Here is a 22,509-nt window from a genome sequence, read left to right on the forward strand (position 1 = left end):
CAGTTACATTTTATTTGTGGAACTTTGTAAAAATTGAAGATTTCTAGCAATATTTTTCTTTGCTTGGGAAAGCCTCTTGCTACTGAACTTAAATGATGTGTGAACTGTGATAGTATACAGTTAAGAGCACCATTTTCTAGATTGTAACAATATAGGCATAAGTTAGAAGCACTAGGAGCAGATTCTATTAATATGAAACACATGTTTTCAACACTAAAATATTTACAGATTGCTTGACTTGGTGGTCCAGCCTGCTTCTCTTGGTTCACCGCCCCTCCGAAGCTCAAGAGTTTCTGATTCCTGCATGCTTTCTAGTCCACTGCATTCCAACCCTCGATACTCCTTAAGAACATTACTACCTAAGAACATTGCAAGAGCACCAGAATTAAAATTACTGGAAACACCCCCTGTTGTTAAGGTATTTAGAACTGGTTTCAGGGACTGAAGCCTATCAGTACATGGCACTACTAACTTGGGTTTTCGTTCACACATTTTAAGATGTTTTCTCCTCCCCTTAGAGAGCTAAAGCTTTGACATCTATATCTTCCTCTGGCTTCACTGGTTTCACCCCTCAGTCCATTTTGAGATCGAGTCTTCGCACTACTCCTTTGGCTACTCCAACCTCATCTCCAGGAAGATCTATTACACCCCCTGTGCGTGCAAAAGAAACAAAAATATCATTTTTAGAAGAAAACAAAGCTTCACAATGGACTGTTCCAGTAAGTGGAAGAAATTAATGGTGCAAAGAAAAAAGCCTGACTCCTTACCTGAAGTGTAGGTGCTGTGTGAGATTGAAACTGATGCCAAATATAATCCTCATCTGTAGTACCACTGACTTAAAAGTGGGAGGAGGGTTCTGTATGAATAGGTTTCAAGTGAATAATGTGTCTAATGCTGGACTGCCAGATAAGCCCAGGGTATGATGCCAGTTCTGTCTCTTTTATGCTGCAGTGTCTGCATGATAGCGTAAAGAGCATATTCACCCGAATGATGTAATGTAAGCTAATTCTAGTGTTCAGTTTGTGAGGCAGTTATTGTTAGCACTTTCCTACCTGCCATAGTGTGAAAAGTAAAATTGCTAAATAAAACTGTTAATACTGCATTTTCTTTTCTGAAGCTTGAAAGTAGCTGGACATTGTCCACTTAAATATATATTAATTTCAAGATCGAGATCAGTGGTTCCCAACCTGTGGTCTGTGGACCACCACTGGTCCGCAAGAATTAAAATATGGTCTGCGGCCTCACTGTTACTACACCTTTGCAATGAGATGGACTGGTCTCGCAAAACTCTCTTATAGTGCTCTTATAGGGCTTATTAAATATGATTTTCTGTGGGCAAGCAGGGGCGACTACTGGATATGTTCTGTATCAGAAACTAGAGCTGATGTAATCTATCCAATGCAATTTTCTGAATCAGTACCCCAAATAACCAAACCGAATCTAAAGTTGACCAAAAACTGATTCGTAACCCTTTTGATACCAATGTTGGAGAATTTGAACAATAATGAGACAGCATTCTGCTGTCTCATTGGCTCCAGTGGGGCAAAAGGCAAGTCTCCTTGACATAATCTTTGGCACAGTTACCCATTGCAGAGTAGAGAACAAAGGAGAAAAGCAGATTGAAATTATAAGAAAACACATATATAGGAACTCAGAGGGCAATTGACAAGTTACAGTTGCTTATCTAGAGATCTGGGTGGAGTGTAGCTTTTCTAACAAATAACATTAAATGTCACAACCTAGTTTGCCCATTCAGATAAATGACTACCTCGTTTCCAAGGCCTGTTTCTTGATGTACAATTTATCTTGTATCTTTGAGGAACGGAGTCTGTCTGGAGTCGTTCTGTTTAATTGTTAGCTTTTTTACAGCTTTAGTCACTTAAGCTAGCATTCTAACATCATAGCGTAGAATCATAGAGTAGTTAGCAAGGGCCATCCAGTTCAGTCCCCTGTCGTGCAGGAACACATAGTCAAAGCACTCCTAGAAAATGGGCACACCCAGCAGCTAGACCTCCAGAGCAGGAGACTTCACTGCCCAAGGCAATGCATTCCCCTGTCAAACAGCATTTACCATCAGAGTGCAAAGCTCTTGAGCAGTTGTTAAATTTCGGTACTAGAAGCTTACATATCCAAATAACACACTTGCATTTGATTATTTAAAAGGATGTGGGAGTCTTGATGTCTACTTGATTTGGTTCCAGGATCCTCATGCATACCAGTGTTCGTGAATGCACAAGTCCCATTCTATACAGTAGCATAGTAAAAAGATGTCGCTTTGTCTTTGCTATTTATTTATTTATCCTGTATATACGCTCTTCTTTATCCTGAAGGGGACACAAAGCAGCTTACTTATAGGCAATTATTCAATGCCTTAAAACACATACAATTCCAGTAACTTAAAATTAAATTAATACATAATAAGCATTTAAACATTTAAAACATTACATTCAATATAAAATCAAGCCATCTGTAATCATAGTCCAAAGATGTTGTGTAGTCATTGCACATATTCCAAATCTGTTATTGCTCTGCCCTATTCTCCGAAAGTCTGATCCGAAAGCCAAGTTTTTACTTTCCTTCTGAAGGCTAGGAACGAGGGGGCTGATCTAATGTCACTGGGTAGGGAGTTCAATAGCTATGGGGCCACCACTGAGAAGGCACTGTCCCTTGTCCCCCACCAGCTGCGCTTGCGAGGAAGGCGGGACCAAGAACTGGGCCTCGCCAGACAATCTTAATCTCCGAGGTGATTCAGTAGAAAATTTCAGTATGCTGCTTCTGAGTCAGAGCATTGCGTGGTTGTTTTTTTTAATGTTCAGAAGATTTTCAGTATTGGGAAAGTTGAGTTTTTATCTATTATAACATGGGTCTTTTTTCTTACCCAAGGTGACAGATTGTAAAGCAAGGCACAGTGCAGTTTCATCTGAATATAACACTGGCACACAACTGGAGGATATGTGGACTAAGCAAGGAAAAACTCCCTCCTTCTCCATGAGCAGTCTCCATGAAGACCATGAACATAGGAACCTATCTTTAGAAATTATACAAGGCAATCATTTAGATGAAACTGACACCTCAAAAGGAATTAACACCATTTGTGTCACGTCTGCACACCCGACTTCAAACTATTATGATTCAGAATTACCAGTTGACTATGGGAGTAACACCTTTGTAGCCTCTCAGACAGTTCATCTTTTCTCTGAAGACACTGTAAATATTCCAAGCTCAGCTGAGAGCGATGACAGTGAGACAGCTGAAAGTGATCCCTTAGAAATGGAACAGCAGACATCTCCAGAAGTAAAACTGTCAATTGGTATGTGTTCTGTCATCTGTTTACAGACAATGGGAAAAGCAGCATGCTGAAAGAGACCAAATTCCAATCACTGTATCATTGTTTTTTAACACTATGTGTGCAATAGGAAAGAGTGGAAATAGCCAAATCCAACCAATAGCATTATCTTCAACATCTGGGGAGAAACAAGTCTAATAGTGTGGCCCTGTTGGTTGCCATTTTTTCTATAAGGAACTTGAATAGTTGAGTTTGTCAGTTTGGGAGCAAGTAGGTCCATGAAAAATAGGAAACACACAAAAGAGTAAAAAAAAATGATTTTTTTAAATAAAAAAATAGCGTTTTTTAAGAGTAGGCATTAAACTTCCTGAATTGTGTGTTTGGATGTTTAGTTGGGTGGGTGGGGTCCAAACAGGTTTTCTCCAGCCAAAGGATGCCCTCCCCACATTTTGGACTACAACTCCCAAGATTCCTTATGGCTGGGAGGAATTGCATTCCACAACAACTGAATCGCACCAACTTCATGAAAACTGATTTAAATTAAACCAGAGGTCAGTTAGTGACTCTACTCTTGAAGGAAATGTATACTGCAATGCCTGTTACAGATCTTATTTTAAGATTATTTTTTGTATGTGTTCGGAGCGACTTGAGAAACTGCAAGTTGCTTCTGGTGTGAGCGAATTGGCCGTCTGCACAGACATTGCCCAGAAGATGCCGGATGTTTTACCATCGTGTGGGAAGCTTCTCTCATGTCCCCGCATGAGAAGCTGGAGCTGACAGACATGGGAGCTTGCCCCACTCCCTGGATTCGAACCGCTGACCTTTCGGTCAGCAGTCCCGCTGGCACCCATTGTGCCACAGGGGCATGAATAGTCATTGCTAAACAAATTACGATCTGCAATTTAAAAAAATATCTGTAATTGTTCCTTCACAGCAGCCTGTAGTCATGATTCTCTTAAATTAATAAGGCATACGCTGCTTATCCAGTGAAAAAAGCAAAATACTAATATATCACAGCTAGGTACCTGTAAGCAGTATTGGCTTCAATGAATGCCTTTCCTTTCAGTGGCTAGCACAAAATGCTTCTGGCCTTAGTACATTGTAACAAACTCCAGAAGAAGATAACATTTTCTGTGCCATCTGCAATATATCAAACCTTTCATATTAGGTCTTTGACACACACAGAGACTACTGGAGTTTGAAAAAAACAAGCAGTTCCAGAGTTTCATTGCATCTGCCTTCTCTAGAACCCACCACAATATTAGCAAAAAAGGCCCTCCCTTTGTTTCTCTTTATATGCAGGTTGTCAACCTTTCCATTACAGAATCAGAACATTTCACTTACAATAAAACGTCAATGTAACATAAGCATTTACATTTCCTTGAGGTCTTTCTTGTGCTTTTTAAAAGTTGTGTGCATTGGGGGTGCTTTTTTTCAAAATTATAACATTGTACCTTCTGTTGACAGGATTGTCTGATAAAGAGACACTTCCTAAGGATGAAGTATTGGTGATGGATCATTTAAATGCTGTTGAAGACACTGTAGACTCTTTTGTGCCTCCTAATGAAAGGTGAATATGCCAAGCAGATCTTGGAAAAATAATAGGTGTCACAGCTGACTTAAGGTGTTTTTTGTTTTGTTCAGTTTCTTGGCTCCTGTGATTGGGCATAAGGTGACAGTTTTTACTCTGAGGGGAGTGCAATTTTTTGCTGAACAAGATTTACCTCCGAAACCTGTTTGTTGCCCAAGAGGTTAGGGCCTTGGATCCTTTTAAATTGAAATGAACTTCTGGATGCATTTTGAAGATATGACTCCTGGTGTATGGCCACCTAGTAGTATGTACATAAGATTTGCTAGCTGATTTTTGATACTCATTGAATGTTTATTGAATACACAAAATAGTAAGACCATCTATTCATAGCTGCAAGGCATTTTAACAAAAAAACAAAAAACAAAACAAAACAGGGTTCCAAACTTGTCCATATAACAGCTTTGCATGGGTTCTGTATTCAGTTGTAATTATATTGATTTAAGCTCTGTGATGTTGAATAGATTTGATAATATTTATAAAAATGATTGTAAAGACGTTTTTGAAAGTTTAAATGAATGTTGTCTTTTTTATACCAAGTGGAACAGATGCTGTAGAAGCCAGTGTGCCATCATTGTTAAAAGAAGGGCTCCCGGCTGAGTCAAATGCCAAAGCCTTGGAGCTAAATGAAAGAGATGAAGAATGTATGTATATTTTCATTATCATACAAATAAAATTACCAGATGAGTTTTCTCCATTTGCTTTCAGTAGATAAAATATACTTTTAATTTCCAGTGCGGTGTGACTTTACTTTCACTTTAGGACTCCAAAGCATGTATATTATTTAAAATTTTGGAAGTCCAATATGTTTACTAATATGTTCTAAAAACACATATCTGATATGAGAATCTTATCTTTCAATGTTTCAGAGGTAGCTTTCAGATTTAATCGCATTTTATTTTAGAATCATCTAAGAAAGATTTGTTGCTGTAGTCACCTTATTACTGCAAATATATATATATATATATATAGAGAGAGAGGTTTCTAAAGATCTTTTCCTAGAAAAATTAATCCACAAGATTTCATCTAATCTTTATATTATATATCCAGAAGACAGCACAGAAGCAATTTTCTTGTCTGTCCTTTTGTATAAGCTGAGTAAGCTTGAATGGAATGACTTTACATAAAAGCCTTTGCTTCATTTGTACATATTTTCAAACAGTTAGCATCCTTGTAGGGCAGGCCTGCACAACATACAGCCTGCAAACCAGATACTTTCTGTGCAGCCCGCACCTAAGATTATTCCCCCCCCCCCCCCAACCTCACTCCATTTGATGGGGCTTCCGCCTTCCGACGCTCAACCCTTTGTGTGCTTACCAAGGGAGAAGCTGAGGCGCCTGCCCATATTTGCACTGTTTCCATGGTAATGGCATACGGCTGAGGAGAGGCGTGGGTTCCCCCTTGGGGCTCAGACCCCTTCCCAACCCCTGCTCCATTCCCATGGGAACAGCACAAGGGTGGGGAAAGGGGTGGGGCTTCTCCTTCTGTGGGGGGGGGGGGGGAGGCAGTATGGAATGTGAAAGGGTTTGTGGGTAAATCTGGGCCAAGTTGTGCAGGCCTGTTGTAGGGAAAGCCTATTGATTTCTGTAATTTTGAGAATGATGTGGTCCAAGTATTACCTTAGCTTTATTCAAGTTATATTTAGAAGAAATCTAATGTTATTGTTTTTAAAATTGGAGCATTATGGTGAGGATCTCACATATTTCAAAAACTGTAATTGCTATAACTTTGTTTCACTAGTATTAGAAGGTACATAAATATATCTAACAATTCTTGGCTTATCCATACCAGTAGCAGCTGGATATTTTTTTTCCTGTGTATAAGCATTATAATCTGCCCTTACTATTGCAGTAGCTCACAGCAATCTCAGTACCTTTAACTCGGTGGTAAATAGAAGTCTAGTATGTTATTTCAGTATTGTTGAAGAGAAGATTTTATGAGAAGTATTGTCATTGATTTAAAAAGTTTTAATGTAGAAATAAGTAAAAACAAATTGTTTTTTCAGCTGTCATCAGTATTCCTGATAGTGACGACATGGCTAGTATTCATTCCAATGATGAACTTGAAGTAGTAGCATTAGAAGAAGACAAAGCAGAAGCCAAAGAAGAAATTTCAGTAGTACTGCAGGAAGAAGCACCACTTGATAGTGAACCTGAAATTCAAGATCGGAAAGTAATTGCTTATATGTTTAACTGTATTATTTATATTGTTTTATTTGCTTGCTTGTTTGATGATGTATTGTTGTATTTGTATTTGACGGGCTTGGCCTCATGTAAGCCGCCCTCAGTCCCTTTGGGTAGATGGTGGCGGGATATAAATAAAGTATTATTATTATTATTATTATTATTAAATAAAATCCATATTTATTATAAGTATCATTTGATATCAGTGATACTGTTTGATATCAGTGATGATTGTTTTACTAGTATAAATGCTCCCAAATTTCTTTCACAAAAATCACAAAAATGATCAGGATTTTCCTCCATGTGGAGAAATCCTAACAGAGCAGATTAAAAAGGATATTTTTTTCAGAGTGTAGTTCTCCTTCCCAATGATACAAGTGTATAACAGTCCCAAAAATTATCGCAGATTGTTACTACAAAGTGGCAGCAATATCTATAGGTGCTAAGGGCCAGATCTCCACTTCTCTATGTGGCTTTATTCCATTCAAATTTGAGTGCAGAGTATAGCTTTTAAACAGTTTGAATCTTTCTCTAAACTAGTGGTTGTCAACCTGTGAGTCCCCAGATTTTTGGCCTTTAGCTCCTAGAAATCCTAACAGCTGGTAAACTGGCTTCTTTAAACGCTCAAGTACATTCTGGAAAACTAATTTCATATGATTTTTGTTCTTTAGGTCATTGGAGACAGAAAACAGGAAGCATCAGTGGCAGAAACAGAAATGGAAGCATTGCCAAACTTGGAGCTATGTCCCTCAAACAACCTCCACTTTCAGTACAACTGTGACACTGTGGAGGAGCAGCAGGTTACATATGATGTTCCTGATAAAGATATTGAAGAACCTCACTTTAATGAAGGAGAAGGGGAGCTTATCCTATCAGATAACAATTTTTCTTTGATATTAGAAGGGGATGAAGAGGCTGAGACAGAAAATGCTGCTGCATTAGACACTTCTCTTGTGTCACATCAATCAAAAGTAGAAGGTCAAAACAACAACCAGGAATATCTCACCAATACAGTATCCACAGTAACTAGTGATGTGATTTCTCAAAGCACTGCTGAAGTATTGCCATATGTACCTGAACCTATTCAGGTGGCTATTGCTGAAAACCTTTTAGATGTAATAAAAGACACAAGAAGTAAAGAACTTGCCACTGAAGCAGTAGAACAATCTGATAATGAGAGCATAAACAAGAAGGTGTCAAGTTCCCCCCAGTCTCCCTTTGAGAAAAAGCAAGTTACAGAATTGAGCCAAGTGGAAGGTTTGGTGGTATCTAATGCCTGTGCAACAGAGCAATTGACACAAAGCCTGAATGTCCCATTGCCTGATGACCAACCACTGACAGAGACTAAGAAAGCAGAAGTGCTAGTACTGCCCACCCCAAGAAGGAGTTCTAGGCGAGCAAAGGAGACTTCATACATTCCTAAAAAACTTCCTCCTGTCAGTTCTGAAGAATCTCAAGATCAGCAAGCACTCCAGACTTTGCTTGTTCCAGTAACAGATGCCACCAAAGCAAAGGATTCGGATTTAGAAGAATCGACAAAAGTTCAGACAGTTGTGCAGGGGTCTCAAGCAACCATGACTCCAAGAGGGAGGCCGAAAAAACAAAAAAAGCTTATATCAGAACTTCATGAATATCCCAATGAGCAACCATCTTCTGGTTTCAGAAGGAGTTCAAGGCATACAACAAGCTTAAGGGATCAGGAAGGTAGTCAATATATCATTGATCATGCAATACAGATGACAGTAAAGCCTAAAAGTGCAAAGAAACTAAAGGCCATTTCTTTTCAGCTCACAGACAATGAAATTTCAGATCAGACAGTGGAATCCAGTGAACAGCTGCTGAGTCCCAAACCAAGTAGAATGAGGTCAAGAAAGCATGACATACTGCAAGTAATATCTGAGACCGAAAAAGAACCTGAGAAACCATCATTGACTACACCGGTTAGAAGGGGCAGAATGAGAAAGTCAAGTCTACCAGAAGCAACTTCTGAACCTGATATACAGCCAGCTGTTCCACCTGTACAAGAGGGAGTACAAAACACAAGTGTATTGGGAGCAGTTCCTGGTCATGGAACGGAACTTATTGAACAAACACCTATACAACCCCGGAAAAGAGGCAGACCAAGAAAGAATCCTTTGAATGTTTCAGCAAATTCGCAGCTACATGTGTCTCAGTTATCTCCTCCTCAAACAGACTCTAAAACTGTTGTCGCTACTAGAAGAAACACCAGAAGTAGAGCATTAAATCAGTCAACAAGGGCAGAAACTTCACTGCCTCTACAAGAGTCTACAGTGGACACTCCAAAGAGAAGAACTGCAAAGTCTGTGTCTCTGAGGATAGAGGAAAGAGAAGTAGAAAACCCCCTTCCAGAAGAACGTTCTGTCCAATCAAGGAAAACAGTAACTTCAGCAAGAAGTTCAGGAAGGAGACCGTCTAAGATGACATCAATCAGAAAGAGGAGCCAACTCTCATCTCGTTCTGAGGAAAGCACAGAAGAGGAGAAACATTTGCCACAGGGAACTAGTGATCCAGAAGAACTGCAGTCTGCAGACATGACCAAATTAAGGCTCAATGATACAGGGACAACTCTGGTACAGCATGGCACTCACAGGACCAGAAACAATAAAAAGGGTGTGGATGAGAGCTTCTCTCTGGATGAGGCTTTCTATTTTTCTCCACCTCTAACAAAGCTCACAGAAAAATCAAAAGGTATTTGATTTTTTTCTTAGGCAGTAAAATTCTGTGTTATTTATCCATTTTCTGTCATATTCTTTATGGTTTCTAGTGAACTTCCCAGTTCACCCCGCTTGCTTTGTTTGCTTCAAAGCAAAAAGGTGACAGAATGAATCAGTAACTCCCAAATTGGCTCTATGGGAGCAGAGAACTGCCCAGAAACAGTGTACCCTGTGGTGAATAGAGAACACAGCAATGCTATATTGGTTTGGAGAACCCAACATGATAGTCAGAAAAGAGAGAGGTTTGAAGACACTACATTGGACTTTGACTCAGATCCTGTTGTCCATGTTGCTTTGGGATGAAAGGAGGACTAAGTCTTATTTTCCCCCTAATGTAACCTTGGAGAGAAAAGATGAGCTCAGATGATGTTGCTTCTAACCAACACCATCTGTGTGATCTCATATTTTCTTATTGCATTAGTGGATCTTAGAGGTTAAATGCAAATGTCAACAGCAGTTGAAAAATAAGGAGCATACTCTATAAAATCCCCCCCCCCCCCCATTCTTAGGAAAGACAGATTTCCTAATAGCAGGGCTTAATTTGGCTAGAATCTGGTCTTGGGTTAATGTAACTTTAAATAATAGTGTATCTGAAGCAATTACAGCAAACCCTGTTTTTAAAAGGCAGCGTTGAGAAAATATAAGGAGACAGTGAATGCCAAGGTCGCAGTCAACACAAAAATACTACAGCTTGGCTGTAATTTCATCTTACATGGAGCTATTATTTGACAGCATTGAACATCCTGTTTCTCCTTCCAAGACTTACCTAATCATATTTGGGGGGGGGGGGGGGGTAGTTGTTGAATGCTCTAGCAAATAAGGCTCAAAAAATCATCTTCACTTTATCTATCTGCCATATTGCTTAAGCCCATTGCCTGGTGTTTGATGGTGGGTTTTAATTGGGGTAACGTTGAAAGCAATTTTCATAGAACTCTCCACCTAAGGTTCAAGATTTTACTTAAAGTTGTTTGGAATGTTTAGTTTTAAGTCCAAACTAAATATATGTGCCTTTTAATTTTAGGTGAAAAAGCAGTGACTCCTGTACAGCTCAAAACTTTAGAAGCAGGCTTGACTTCTCAGTTTGTCTTCTCACCTCCTGTTTTGAGATCCAGGAAAAAACAAGCATCCAGTATTTCAAGGATTGTGGAAGAATTGGTGAGTTTATTGCTTCTCCTTTCATGCCTATATTTTCTGTGGCTTCTCAAATCAGATCAGAATAAAACAACATATTTTAGTAAAATAAGCCTTTTACCCTTCTCTAGGAGAGAGATGGGAATTGTTTAACCCCTGTGTTCCAATTCTACCCCACCTGGACCTTTTGCATCCTCGGGGGAAAAAATCCATTCCAAAATCCGCTCCATCACCTAATGAAAAGGGGTTCCAATATATCTATGGAAACAAATTATAATTCTAAAAATAAGAAAATGTGTGTAAGAGTAGGTAAAATGGAGAAGGAAAAATGGCCTAGTGCCTGTCCCTCCTTCTCCCGGTGGAGATGTATGAGCAGAGACTGAGTGGGGAAGATGTGTACCATTAGGGAAAAGGGTTAAAATCTGGCAGCCTGCATCATGGGAAGCTGGTAAATTGAATGAAAGGTTGACACAGTTGGCAGGACATGGAAAGACGAGTGGAGGGGCAGCAGACGGAATGGAGCAAGGAAGGCGAGCTACCTAAGCAGCAGCTACAAACTCAGAAATAATCAAATCCGCAGGGGGAAAACCTGCAAATGGGAGAGGCCAGTTGTAATATGTGAATGCAATGGTGTAATCCAGGTTATGATTTTTTTAAAAAAATTGAGTCATTTATTGTTAATAATATATGGAACAACGACCATTATATCAGTGTAATGTCAATATATATTGTACAAGTTAAAAATGCCCATGCTGCTAGCTGTGAAAGAGTTAAGTAGTGGAGCATTTATTTATGTGTTATTACAATTAATGAAATGTAAATAAATATAAGAGCTGGTACTGAAGCAGAAACAACTGTGTGAAGTCAGTTAATTGGATGATAAGAAGCAAGTTGGCCAGCAAATTGCATAGATACATTACCTAAATCAGTTGTTCTCAAACCCTTGGCCATGGAACCCTTCTGAAACCGCCCCCCTCCCCCCAAGAAACCGAACTCTGTCCCGCTTCTGACACGACCAAAAACAAAAAACAAAACGCTGCATTGTGAACCTGCAAAGTTCTTCCTTCTTTTATCTATTCTTATTGCCTGGGTGTTTTGTATAATGAAAAAAATGTTTTATAACTTTTAATTGAATCAATTTCAACAATTCATTTGTGGCCAGCCTGACTGCATGAAGCACCATTTACCTTCCCACAAAAGTGGTACCTATTGATCTACTTATATTTGCATATTTTTGAACTGCTAGATTGGCAGAAGCTGGGCCTAACAGCGGGAGCTCACCTCACTCCCTGGATTTGAACTGCCAACCTTTCGGTCAGCAAGTTCAGCAGTTTAGCAGTTTAACCCACTGCACCGCCTAGGGCCCCATATTATATCTGTGAGCATCTCATAGAATAATAGAATTGGAAGAGACCACATGAGCCATCTAGTCCAACTCCCTTTCAAGACATCAAGTAAAAAGAAGATGAATAACAAGTTCCTCACTATTCAGATGCCTTAACACAATTTATTTGTTCTCAGGAACTACCAATTAAGGAGGAAAAAGATGCCATCTCAATAGAGTCAATAGAAAAGCCAAAAATAACAAGAAGCAGAGCTACAAAATCAAAAGGGACAAAAAGAAGCAAGTATGCAATGATTCTGTCTTTTAAAAGTTACTTTGAAATTACAAAGACCTTTGACATTTGGTGTTACTGTAGCGCAGAATAATATGATGGCTTGAAATCATTAATTTGGTCTTTGGTTTACCGCCCGGACATGGTGCCAGTAATTTACTGCCATGGTTAGAGGATCACAACTTGATTAAGTCTGAATTGATATTTTTATATGTGCATGTGTTTTATGTTATTGTATTTTATATTGTCTTCACTTTTATGTTTGTTTTTAGTCACTTTGTGCTATCTGTAAGCCGCCTAGTCCCTTTGGGGAGATGGTGGCGGGATATGAGAATAAAATGATAATCATTAACCAACGTCTGGAAAAGAAAAATCTAATTCACTTAAAGGAAGACACTGCCTTTCAGCATAACTTTCTTTCCCCCTTTTCCTTGCAGAAACTTAGGAAAAGAAAGCAGTTGGTCCCCACCACCAATGGAAATACAGTTCATTTCTCCTTTTGGCACCCCAATAGATGGAACAAAGAGCAAACAGAGAGAAACTTTGGACAAAGCAGAAAAAGCTGTTCGAAAGACTGTTCATAAGAAAGAGAGGCAAGAGAGGCGGCTGTCTAGCTATCCAAAGCCAGTTGTTCGGAAGAAAATGCTATAACTGTTTTATTTTTTAATGTGTAATATATACCAGAATTGTGTGGAATATGAAGAAATAATCATCTAATTTGGAAGATAATTTATATAAATTATTGTAAAATTTCAGAAAACTAAAGGTCTTCAATAAGTAACTCCATATGGAGTGTGATTTCAGTCAATGCAGTTTTTCTATTTTATAAGACACTTCATACATTTATATAATATGTAAATACGTCTTATTTTAGGAATGTTAAATAAAAATGTATACTTAACAATGATTATTGTCCACTAGATTTTTCAAAGAATCTGGGTCTGTGGGACAAACGAACCCAAAGTGGATTTTAATGACGGATTGCCACTGTTGATGCCTCTGTCATGGGAGGCTAGCATTCTTTTTTTTTTTTAAGATAGTTTGCTCTTCAAGGTTTTTAAAAATTAAAATTTGGCAGTTTTAGTATTTATAGAAAATGTTTTGACCTTCTGAGAATTGGTAAAACGGTTTACCCATCAGAAACAAATCTTTCCTTTCCTGATTGAACATGTACTTTATTGAAGTCAGAATGTAAACAATTGTATTGAAGCTGTGCAATATTTTTTTGTATTTGTCTTAACCTGGGAAAGCTGCTCCTCAGTTGATAAAACAAAATCTCACCTCAAACGTTTCATGGTTTCTTTCAATTTGCTGCATTAATGGAACGTTCAAACACTCAAGATATTTTATATGTTCACTGATCTTCCCCATGGGATTTGAACATTTTCTGGAATTTTGCCTATTTAAATTTGACTCATGTTTGATTTTTTTTTTTTGAAATGCTGCATGTTTTATAGACTTTGTGGTTAGTATTGCTGCCACAATTTGCTAAATAAAAGTTGCCTGGAAATGCATTTCTCTTCAGTTTTTGACACATTTTGCATAGCCCAGAGACCAGTGAAGGTAAATTCAAACACCATCATAGTCCAAACTGACAGAGAAGCAAAATATACCTAGTTTATTGAAACAAGAGTTTGTCAAAGGATTCTCAATTTTCATTATGTAATGATTTTGAGAATGTTCAGTGTGACCAACTGGAATTCCTTTTAGTAATAATTTATTAGGTAACTTATACAGGTGATGAATGCATTAATAATACAAAAGCCTAGAAAGAAACAAGCTGCCTTGCACTCCGCTCTACCACTTTTTTTCCCAAAGCAAGATGTTGAAGATAAACTGATGTGCGTACTCTGTATTTTTCTTTCTGAATTTCTTGGAAGGTTTAAAGCAAGGAAAGCATGCCAAGTTATGACAGCGTGAAAGTGGCAGTACGTGTAAGACCTTTCAGTCAGGTTAGTAATTGATTTTATGTACTCTGTTGAAAACTAAGGCCAAAGAACACAGGTTTGGGGGGTGTTTGGGGGTATTCTGCAAAGGTGTGTCTGACAAAACAAGGTGGAAAGGAACTCAGATCTAGTCTTCCAGTATGCTCTTCTTCGGGTATGCTTTTTTTAGGGAGTGAGAAGGCAGAATGAAGACTAGTGTTGCCTACCTTTGTTGTTGTATATGCCTTTAAGTAATTTCTGACTCATGACAACTTTAAAGCAATAGAGGGCTCTTGGCAGAATTTGTTCAGAGGGCTTCCTCTGAGGCTGAGACAGTGTAACTTACCCAAGTGGTTTTCCATTGCCAAGGTAAGGTTTGAACCCTTATATCCTACTGGCCTACATATATCACTTAAACCATTATACCACATTAGTTCTACTGCAGGGGTCACCGTACTAAGACTCAAGGTCATTTACCCGGCCCTCACCCTAAACTTTACACTTAGGGTCACTCTAAATCTGAAATGACTTGAAGGCACACAATTAGAGGGCGAGATTGGCAAGTTGGAACATGTCCAGAGAAGGGTGACCAAAATGATCAAAGGTCTGGAGACTATGCCCTATGAGGGGCGCCTGAAAGAGCTGGGTATGTTTAGCCTGCAGAAGAGAAGGGTAAAAGGAAACATAACCATGTTTAAATATTTGAAATGATGACCTAAGGGAGAGGGAGCAAGCTTATTTGCTGCTGCCCTGGAGACTAGAACTCAGAGCAGTGGGTTCAAATGACAGGATAGGAGTTTCCACCTGAATGTTAGGAAAAACTTCCTGACTATAAAAGCTGTTCAGCCGTGGAACTCTCTACCTCGAAGTGTGTTGAAGGCTCCTCCTTTGAAGGCTTTTAAACAGAAGCTGGATGGCCATTTGTTGGTGGTGTTTGGTTGTGCATTTCCTGCGTAGCAGGGAGTAGGACTATGTCATCCATGTGGTCTCTTCCAACTCTATGATTATGATTCTACCAAAATAAACAGAATGAAGGGGCAGTATGAACATTGGTGTTGCCTAGCTTTGCTTCTGTATGCCTTGTGGCAATCCTAAACCAAATCTATGACAGGAATTTCCAGGGAAAATTTGTTCAGACGCTTATCCTAGACCACAGCTTGGTGGATCTTGACACCAAATGAGGTCCCCTTAGCTCACTGTTGGGGTTCCAAAAACCTTCGAAAAAACAAAGTATCACCTACTGGCTGTTTAGATATTTACACAGATCGGCTATACAGTGTTTACAGTGGACTTTGCAGAAAATGCTTCAGCTATACTTCATGAAAATGAAAATCATGCTATATAGCAACCCTTGCAAATGTTGATTTTTTATGAGTAAATATTTTCTTTTTATATCTATTTTATATACTTAATTTATATACCAGGGGTAACAAAAGTGTTTCTTAGACCAAAAGGGGTCTCAAGTGGAAAAGCTTAAGAAGCACTGCCCTAGACTTCCTCTGAGGTTATGAGATTGTAACTTCCCCAAGGTCACCCAGTGGGTTTTCATGGTCAAGCAAGGATTTGACTTCATGTTTTCTACTGTCCTACTCCCAGCACTTAAACCATTATACCACATTGGTTCTACTCTCGAACTTAATGAGCATATTATTCTGAGACAGTAGGGAGGAGTTAACTCTAATTGGCACCCAGGACTTGCTGAAGTCATGTGGATCCTAATGTTTTTTGTTGGAGATTCCAGGCTCCTCCAATTTTTCTCCTGCCTGCATCCGGTCATATGTGATGGCTTTTCCTTGCTACTGGCTTTGCTTGTTTCTCCTGGTTCTTTTCCTTTTTCTTTAAAGATTTTGTTCTAGGTGTTTAGCTTCCTCCCTTATCCTCTCATTTTTCTTTTTTCATGTAATTTTTATTGCAAAATATATGAGGATTGGGGAATATCAAGGCAGAAAATCCCACTTTATCTGAGTGTGGACTCTGATAACTCAGTTCGAAGCAGATTTTCTGGCTTAATATTCTGGGATGTAGGGCTTTGTGAAAGGGCCCTGCATTAACATGATTCAAATGGCTGTGACTCAGGCCCCTTCCACACAGCTGAATAAAATCCCACATTTTCTGCTTTGAACTGGAATATATAGCAGTGTAGACTCAGATATCCCAGGTCAAAGCAGATATTGTGGGATTTTCTGCCTTGATACCCTGTGTTTTATAACTGTGGAAGGGCCCTACGTTGGCTAAATCAGGCATTTTTGGGAGTGGGTACCACAAGTGCAAAAGGTTTGAATGTACTCAAGCAATCCAGAAACCTGGAGGTTCAACACAAAGGGCTCCTCCACACAGCCCTATATCCCAGAATATCAAGGCAGAAAATCCCACAGTATCTGCTTTCAACTAGGTTATTTGAGTTCACAGTGCCATATATTCCAGTTCAAATCAGATAATGTGGGATTATATTCAGTTGTGTGGAAGGGGCCTGAGTTCAGTAATGTACCCAAAATGCAAAACTGTATCTTCATTCAGAGTGCAACCTCAGGCCCATCTATGTAGGACATAAAATCCAAGGCTTGATCTGAAACATTGCATTGAAAGGTAGAGGTAAAAGTATAAAAACCATACCTTCCTGCTCAAAACAAAACAAGGAAAATACTAGAGAGAATGATACATAGTCTTAGATGCTTGTGAAACGTGAACTGCTACAGTCGTCATATGCAACTCCTGGAACGATTCCATGAGCGCTGCCTCCGAAAAATCCTGCAAATCTATTCGGAAAATAGGGGGACAAATGTCAGCATGCTGGAAGAAGCAAAGACCACCAGCACTGAAGTGATGCTCCTCCGCCATCAACTCTGCTGGACTGGCCACATAGTCTGAATGCCCGATCACCGTCTCCCAAAGCAGTTACTCTACTCCGAACTCAAGAACAGGAAATGGAATGTTTGGTGGATAGGAAAAGAGATTTAAAAATGGGCTTAAAGCCAACCTCAAAAACTCTGGCATAGGCATTGAGAACTGGAAATCCCTGGCCCTTGAGAGCTCTAACTGGAAGTCAGCTGTGACTAGCAGTGCTACAGAATTTGAAGAGGCACGAATGGAGGGTGAAAGGGAGAAACGTGCCAAAAGGAAGGCACATCAACCCAACCCTGATCGGGACTGCCTTCTGTCTGGAAGCCGTTGTCCTCACTGTGGGGAGAACATACGGATCAAGGATTGGGCTCCACAACCACCTATGGACCCACCGCCAAGACACCACATCTGGAAGACAATAATCCTTGAGCTACGAGGGATCACCTAAGTGAATTTATTTATTAATTTATTTATTTACAGTATTTGTATACCGCTTTTCTCACCCCGAGGGGAACTCAACACGGTTTACACATAAGTAATGGCAAAAATTCAATGCCAGTACAAACAATTACAATTATACACTACAATTAGACATAAATCAAATTGAACAATACATCCATGAGCAATAAAACCATCATTAAAACAATAAAACAGTCTCGTCTGTCGAATCACCGTTCCAGTCATTGTCTTTCCGAAATGCTGCATACATTTACTTCTACTGCCCGAAGGCCTGGTCCCAAAACCGTGATTTTAATCTTTTTCTAAAAGCTAGGAGGGAAGGAGTGGATCTTACCTCATTTGAGAGTGTGTTCCACAGGCGGGGGGCCACAGCCGAGAAGGCCCTGTCTCCCTGCCAGGCGCATCTGTGCTGTTGACGGGAGCGAGAGCAGGGCCTCCCCGGATGATCTTAGATTTGGAGGTGGGACGTAGGGGTTTTGCCTTATATCAGAGGATTCCAAACTCAGGTCTTCCAGGTGTTTTGAACTTCATATTCCAGAATCTCTGATTATTGGCCAAGGCAGCTGATGCATCTGGGAGTTGACATCCAAAACACCTGGAGACTAGACTTTGGGAAGCACTGCCTTATATAGACTAGTTAAACATAGCTGTATACAAAGAAGGAAATAATGAAACCTGCAAGTTATGACATTTGTCTTATTTATTTATTTTATATCCTGCACTCCTTCCAGTATGGAACCCCAGGCAGCTCACAACATAAGGTAAAGGTTTTCCCTGACATTACGTCTAGTCATGTCCAACTCTGCAGGGTGGTGCTCATGTCCATTTCTAAGCCTAAGTGCCAACATTGTCCATAGACACCTCCAAAGTCATGTGGCCAGCATGACTGCATGGAGTGCCATTATCTTTCTACAGAAGCAGTACCTATTCATCTACTCACATTTGCATGTTTTCGAACTGCTAGGTTGGCAGAAGTTGGGCCTAACAGCAGGAGCTCATCCTGCTCCCCGGATTTGAGCTGCCAACCTTTGGTCAGCAAGTTCAACAGCTCAGCGGTTTAACCCACTGCTACACCAGGGGGCCCAGCTCACAACATAGATTAAAACAAAACCTAATCTTTTTTTCATAGTAAAGGAAAATGGAAGGAAAAATACATCTCTCTGATTCCAGCGGACTGTAACTCCTATCAACACTGTCCACGATATTCAAGTGAGAGGTATTACAAACTGTAGTCCAACGCCTGGTGGACAGTAACATAAAATCTGAATTTGGAGCTTAAATTTCTTTTTAAAAACAGTATTGTTTCAACAGAGAGAGAAGAATGTCGGCAGCAGATGTGTGATCTCTATGAACGCCAGCACTACAAGCATACATGACCCCAAGAATCCAAGCCACGTGAAGACATTCACCTTTGACCTGGCCTATTGGTCCCACAGCGGATTTTTAAAGGACCCTGATGGCAAGCTCATTTCAGCTGGGCCAAACAGCAAATACTCAGGACAGGTAAAATGCATTGGAAAATAAGTGCCTTCCAATGAGCATTATCTTAATACAGTGCTAAAGCTTAACTATCATTCTGCTCTAAGGATATAACAGACAGTAAGTACATAACTAAAAGGCCCTCTGTGATGTGCACACCAATTACAAGCCAACAAGTATTTTTCATCAGACATAATTTTAGGTCATTCTTACAGAGTTTTTCACACTGAATTCAGATCTGTGTTTATTTTTTCTCTGTCACGTGTAGTTTTGTGATGACGCTAATTGAATAATGAATACATTTATGCACTGATATCAGTAGAATATTAGGACACAAGACAACTAACAACCCAATGGATGTCCTTCACTCAAAAAAATTGGTGTTGTCATTCAGGAGTTGTAGTTGCTGGGATTTATAGTTCACCTACAACCAAAGAGCATTCTGAACCCCACCAACAATGGAATTGAACCAAACTTGGCACACAGTTCTCCCATGACCAACAGAAAATACTGGAAGGGTTTGGTGGGCAGTGTCCTTTGGTTTTGGAGTTGTAGTTTACCTACATCCAGAGAGCACTGTGGACCCAAACAATGATGGATCTGGACCAAAATCTACACGAATACTCAATATGCCCAAATGTGAACACTGGTGGAGTTTGGGGAAAATAGAATCTTGGCATTTGGGAGTTGTAGTTGCTGGGATTTCTAGTTCACAGAGCATTCTGAACCCCACCAACAATAGAATTGGGCCAAACCTCCCACACAGAACCCCCATGACCACCAGAGTGGGCCACAGCAATGCGTGGCAGGGGACTGATAGTTCATCATATTTTAAAAAGTTGGCATGACGGAAAAAAATAAAGACATATTTAAAATCATAAAAAATGATTTAAACTGTGCTATTCCCATTTCTAATGATTACAAAAAGTTTGATTTTGTTGGCTTGTGTTATCAGTTCTATTCCCCACCTCAATACCTGTTTGAAATTTGAATAAATATATATATAGAGAGAGAAATTCAATCTTGTTATAGAGAGAAGTTTTCCGTGACCTTGGACTGGGAGTTCTGCACAGTGCGTGGCAAGGTTACAACGCGACCTTGTTGGCTTATGGCCAGACTGGCTCAGGGAAGAGCTATTCCATGATTGGATACGGTGCCAACAGAGGCATCATTCCCGTGGTGTGTGAAGAGCTCTTTAAGAGCATTCAAAACCAAGAGAAGAATAAGCAGTATCAGGTAAGGTCTGGTCACACATCATTTTGTAAAATCCAGCATAAATGGATGGATGTTTTTGTTTAAGTACATATCTGTATATTATGTCACAATTGCATGGAAACAAGAAAACTATTTGGATTAGGATGCATGCCAGAATAATAAACTGAGTTGGAGCCATTTAGGAAACCAAGAATTTGTCATGGGGCTTGTAAGTATAATGCTTTCATGTCTTTTACATTTAATTCATTCTTTTACATTTCACTCATACCACATGGCTCCATCTTGGCGCACAAGGAGAATAATTCATTCAATTAAGAATACTCATTAATTTCTATATCCTATCTGTTTCAAAAGGAGCTCAAGGTGTACCCTCTAGTTTTAAACCTCATAACAGTCCATGTGAGAAAGATCTTTGAGTCTTTGTGGACAAAAGCTGAACATGAGCCAACAGTGTTGTTCAGCGGCTAAAAAAGCCAATGGGATTTTGGTCTGCATCAATAGGAGTCTAGTGTCTAGATCCAGGGAAGTCGTGCTACCCCTCTATTCTGCCTTGGTTAGATCACACCTGGAATACTGTGTCCAGTTCTGGGTACCACAATGGAAGGGAGATGTTGACAAGCTGGAATGTGTCCAGAGGAGGGCGACTGAAATGATCAAAGGTCTGGAGAACGAGCCCTATGAGGAGTGGCTTAAAGAGCTGGGCATGTTTAGCCTGCAGAAGAGAAGGCTGAGGGGAGATATGATGAGGGCCATATATAAATATGTGAGGAGAAGTCATAGGGAGGAGGGAGTAAGCCTGTTTTCTGCTGCCCTGGAGATTAGGATGCAGAGCAAAGGCTTCAAACTACAGGAAAGGAAATTCCGCCTAAACATTAGGAGAAACTTTCTAACTGTGAGAACTGTTCAGCAGTGGAACTCTCTGCCCCAGAGTGTGATGGAGGCTCCTCCTTTGGAGGCTTTTAAACAGAGGCTGGATGGGCATAATCTTTTGGGCATAATTTGAATGTGATTTTCCTGCTTCTTGGCAGAGGGTTCGACTGGATGGCCCACAAGGTCTCTTCCAACTCTATGAATCTATTCTATGGTTAAGCTGAAAGAAAGTGACTACCCCAAAGGGCACCCAGTGTACTTCATGGCCAAGTGGAGATTTGAACCTGCAATTCCCCAATCTCCATCCAACACTCTACTATGCATCATTGACCAGGAAGGAGCCCCCGGTGGCGCAGTGGGTTAAACCCCTCCACCGACTGGACTGAAGACCAACAGGTCACAGGTTCGAATCTGGGGAGAGCACGGGTGAGCTTCCTCTGTCAGCTCCAGTTCCTCATGCGGGGACATGAGAGTAGCCTCCCACAAGGATGATAAAACGTCAAAAACATCTGGGCGTCCCCTGGGCAACGTCCTTGCAGACGGCCAATTCTCTCACACCAGAAGCAACTTGCAGTTTCTCAAGTCTCTCCTGACATGACAAAAAAATTGACCAGGCAGATTGTTCTCTTTTAATTTTAAAAAGCCAAAACCAAAAGATTTTGAAGAGAGATTCTTTACTTTTAGTTTATTTATTTATTTACTTAGTTTGATGTTGTTTTACAGCCTTGTGTATTTTGATTACAAGTATTAGCTTGTTTTGTACTACACACAGAGAGAGACATATATAATGTTTCATCTCAATAATGCAGTTGTATTGCACTGATTATTCCACTTTCCTTCTTTGTATGTATATTTAAATAAAGGTAACATTTATTTGACATTAAGTCTAGTCGTGTCTGATTCTGGGGGGTGGTGCTCATCTCCATTTCCAAGCAGTTATATTTTAGATTAAACAGGTTTGGCAGGACCCATTGTTTGTGCCGTGTACACTTGATCCTGCTATATACAATTATTATTATTATTATTATTATTATTATTATTATTATTATTAGGCAATGAGAAAAGATAAAATGATGTGTATGTGTTTTGAAAACATTCATAAAACTCCTTATGATGTAATACAGTTATATATGGACATGATACATTCCATGTCAAATTTATACATGGAACTCAGCACTGAA

General features: G+C 39.7%; 2 protein-coding genes across 5 annotated transcripts in view; both read left to right on the forward strand.

Moving 5' to 3' along the window:
• AHCTF1 (AT-hook containing transcription factor 1) overlaps positions 1–13,826 on the forward strand; it is a 63,612-nt gene extending 49,786 nt beyond the window's left edge. For 3 of the 4 annotated variants that reach the window (XM_060753940.2, XM_060753941.2, XM_060753942.2), the window contains exons 27-36: positions 229–418; positions 519–719; positions 2,884–3,310; positions 4,754–4,856; positions 5,415–5,518; positions 6,880–7,046; positions 7,729–9,766; positions 10,814–10,947; positions 12,445–12,551; positions 12,977–13,826. In XM_060753940.2, coding sequence (XP_060609923.2) covers positions 229–418; positions 519–719; positions 2,884–3,310; positions 4,754–4,856; positions 5,415–5,518; positions 6,880–7,046; positions 7,729–9,766; positions 10,814–10,947; positions 12,445–12,551; positions 12,977–13,190 — 3,685 coding nt within the window. In that variant the 3' untranslated portion in view covers positions 13,191–13,826. The remainder of the gene's footprint in view (positions 1–228; positions 419–518; positions 720–2,883; positions 3,311–4,753; positions 4,857–5,414; positions 5,519–6,879; positions 7,047–7,728; positions 9,767–10,813; positions 10,948–12,444; positions 12,552–12,976) is intronic. The other variant, XM_060753943.2, reaches the window with a different exon arrangement.
• A 1,232-nt stretch (positions 13,827–15,058) lies between these two features.
• LOC132775960 (kinesin-like protein KIF28) overlaps positions 15,059–22,509 on the forward strand; it is a 37,160-nt gene continuing 29,709 nt past the window's right edge. The window contains exons 1-3 of the mRNA XM_067463821.1: positions 15,059–15,136; positions 19,076–19,267; positions 20,276–20,479. Of these exons, the coding sequence (XP_067319922.1) occupies positions 15,059–15,136; positions 19,076–19,267; positions 20,276–20,479 (474 nt within the window). The remainder of the gene's footprint in view (positions 15,137–19,075; positions 19,268–20,275; positions 20,480–22,509) is intronic.

The sequence above is a fragment of the Anolis sagrei genome, chromosome 1 (genome assembly GCF_037176765.1).
Source record: "Anolis sagrei isolate rAnoSag1 chromosome 1, rAnoSag1.mat, whole genome shotgun sequence".
Classification (NCBI taxonomy): Eukaryota; Metazoa; Chordata; class Lepidosauria; order Squamata; family Dactyloidae; genus Anolis; species Anolis sagrei.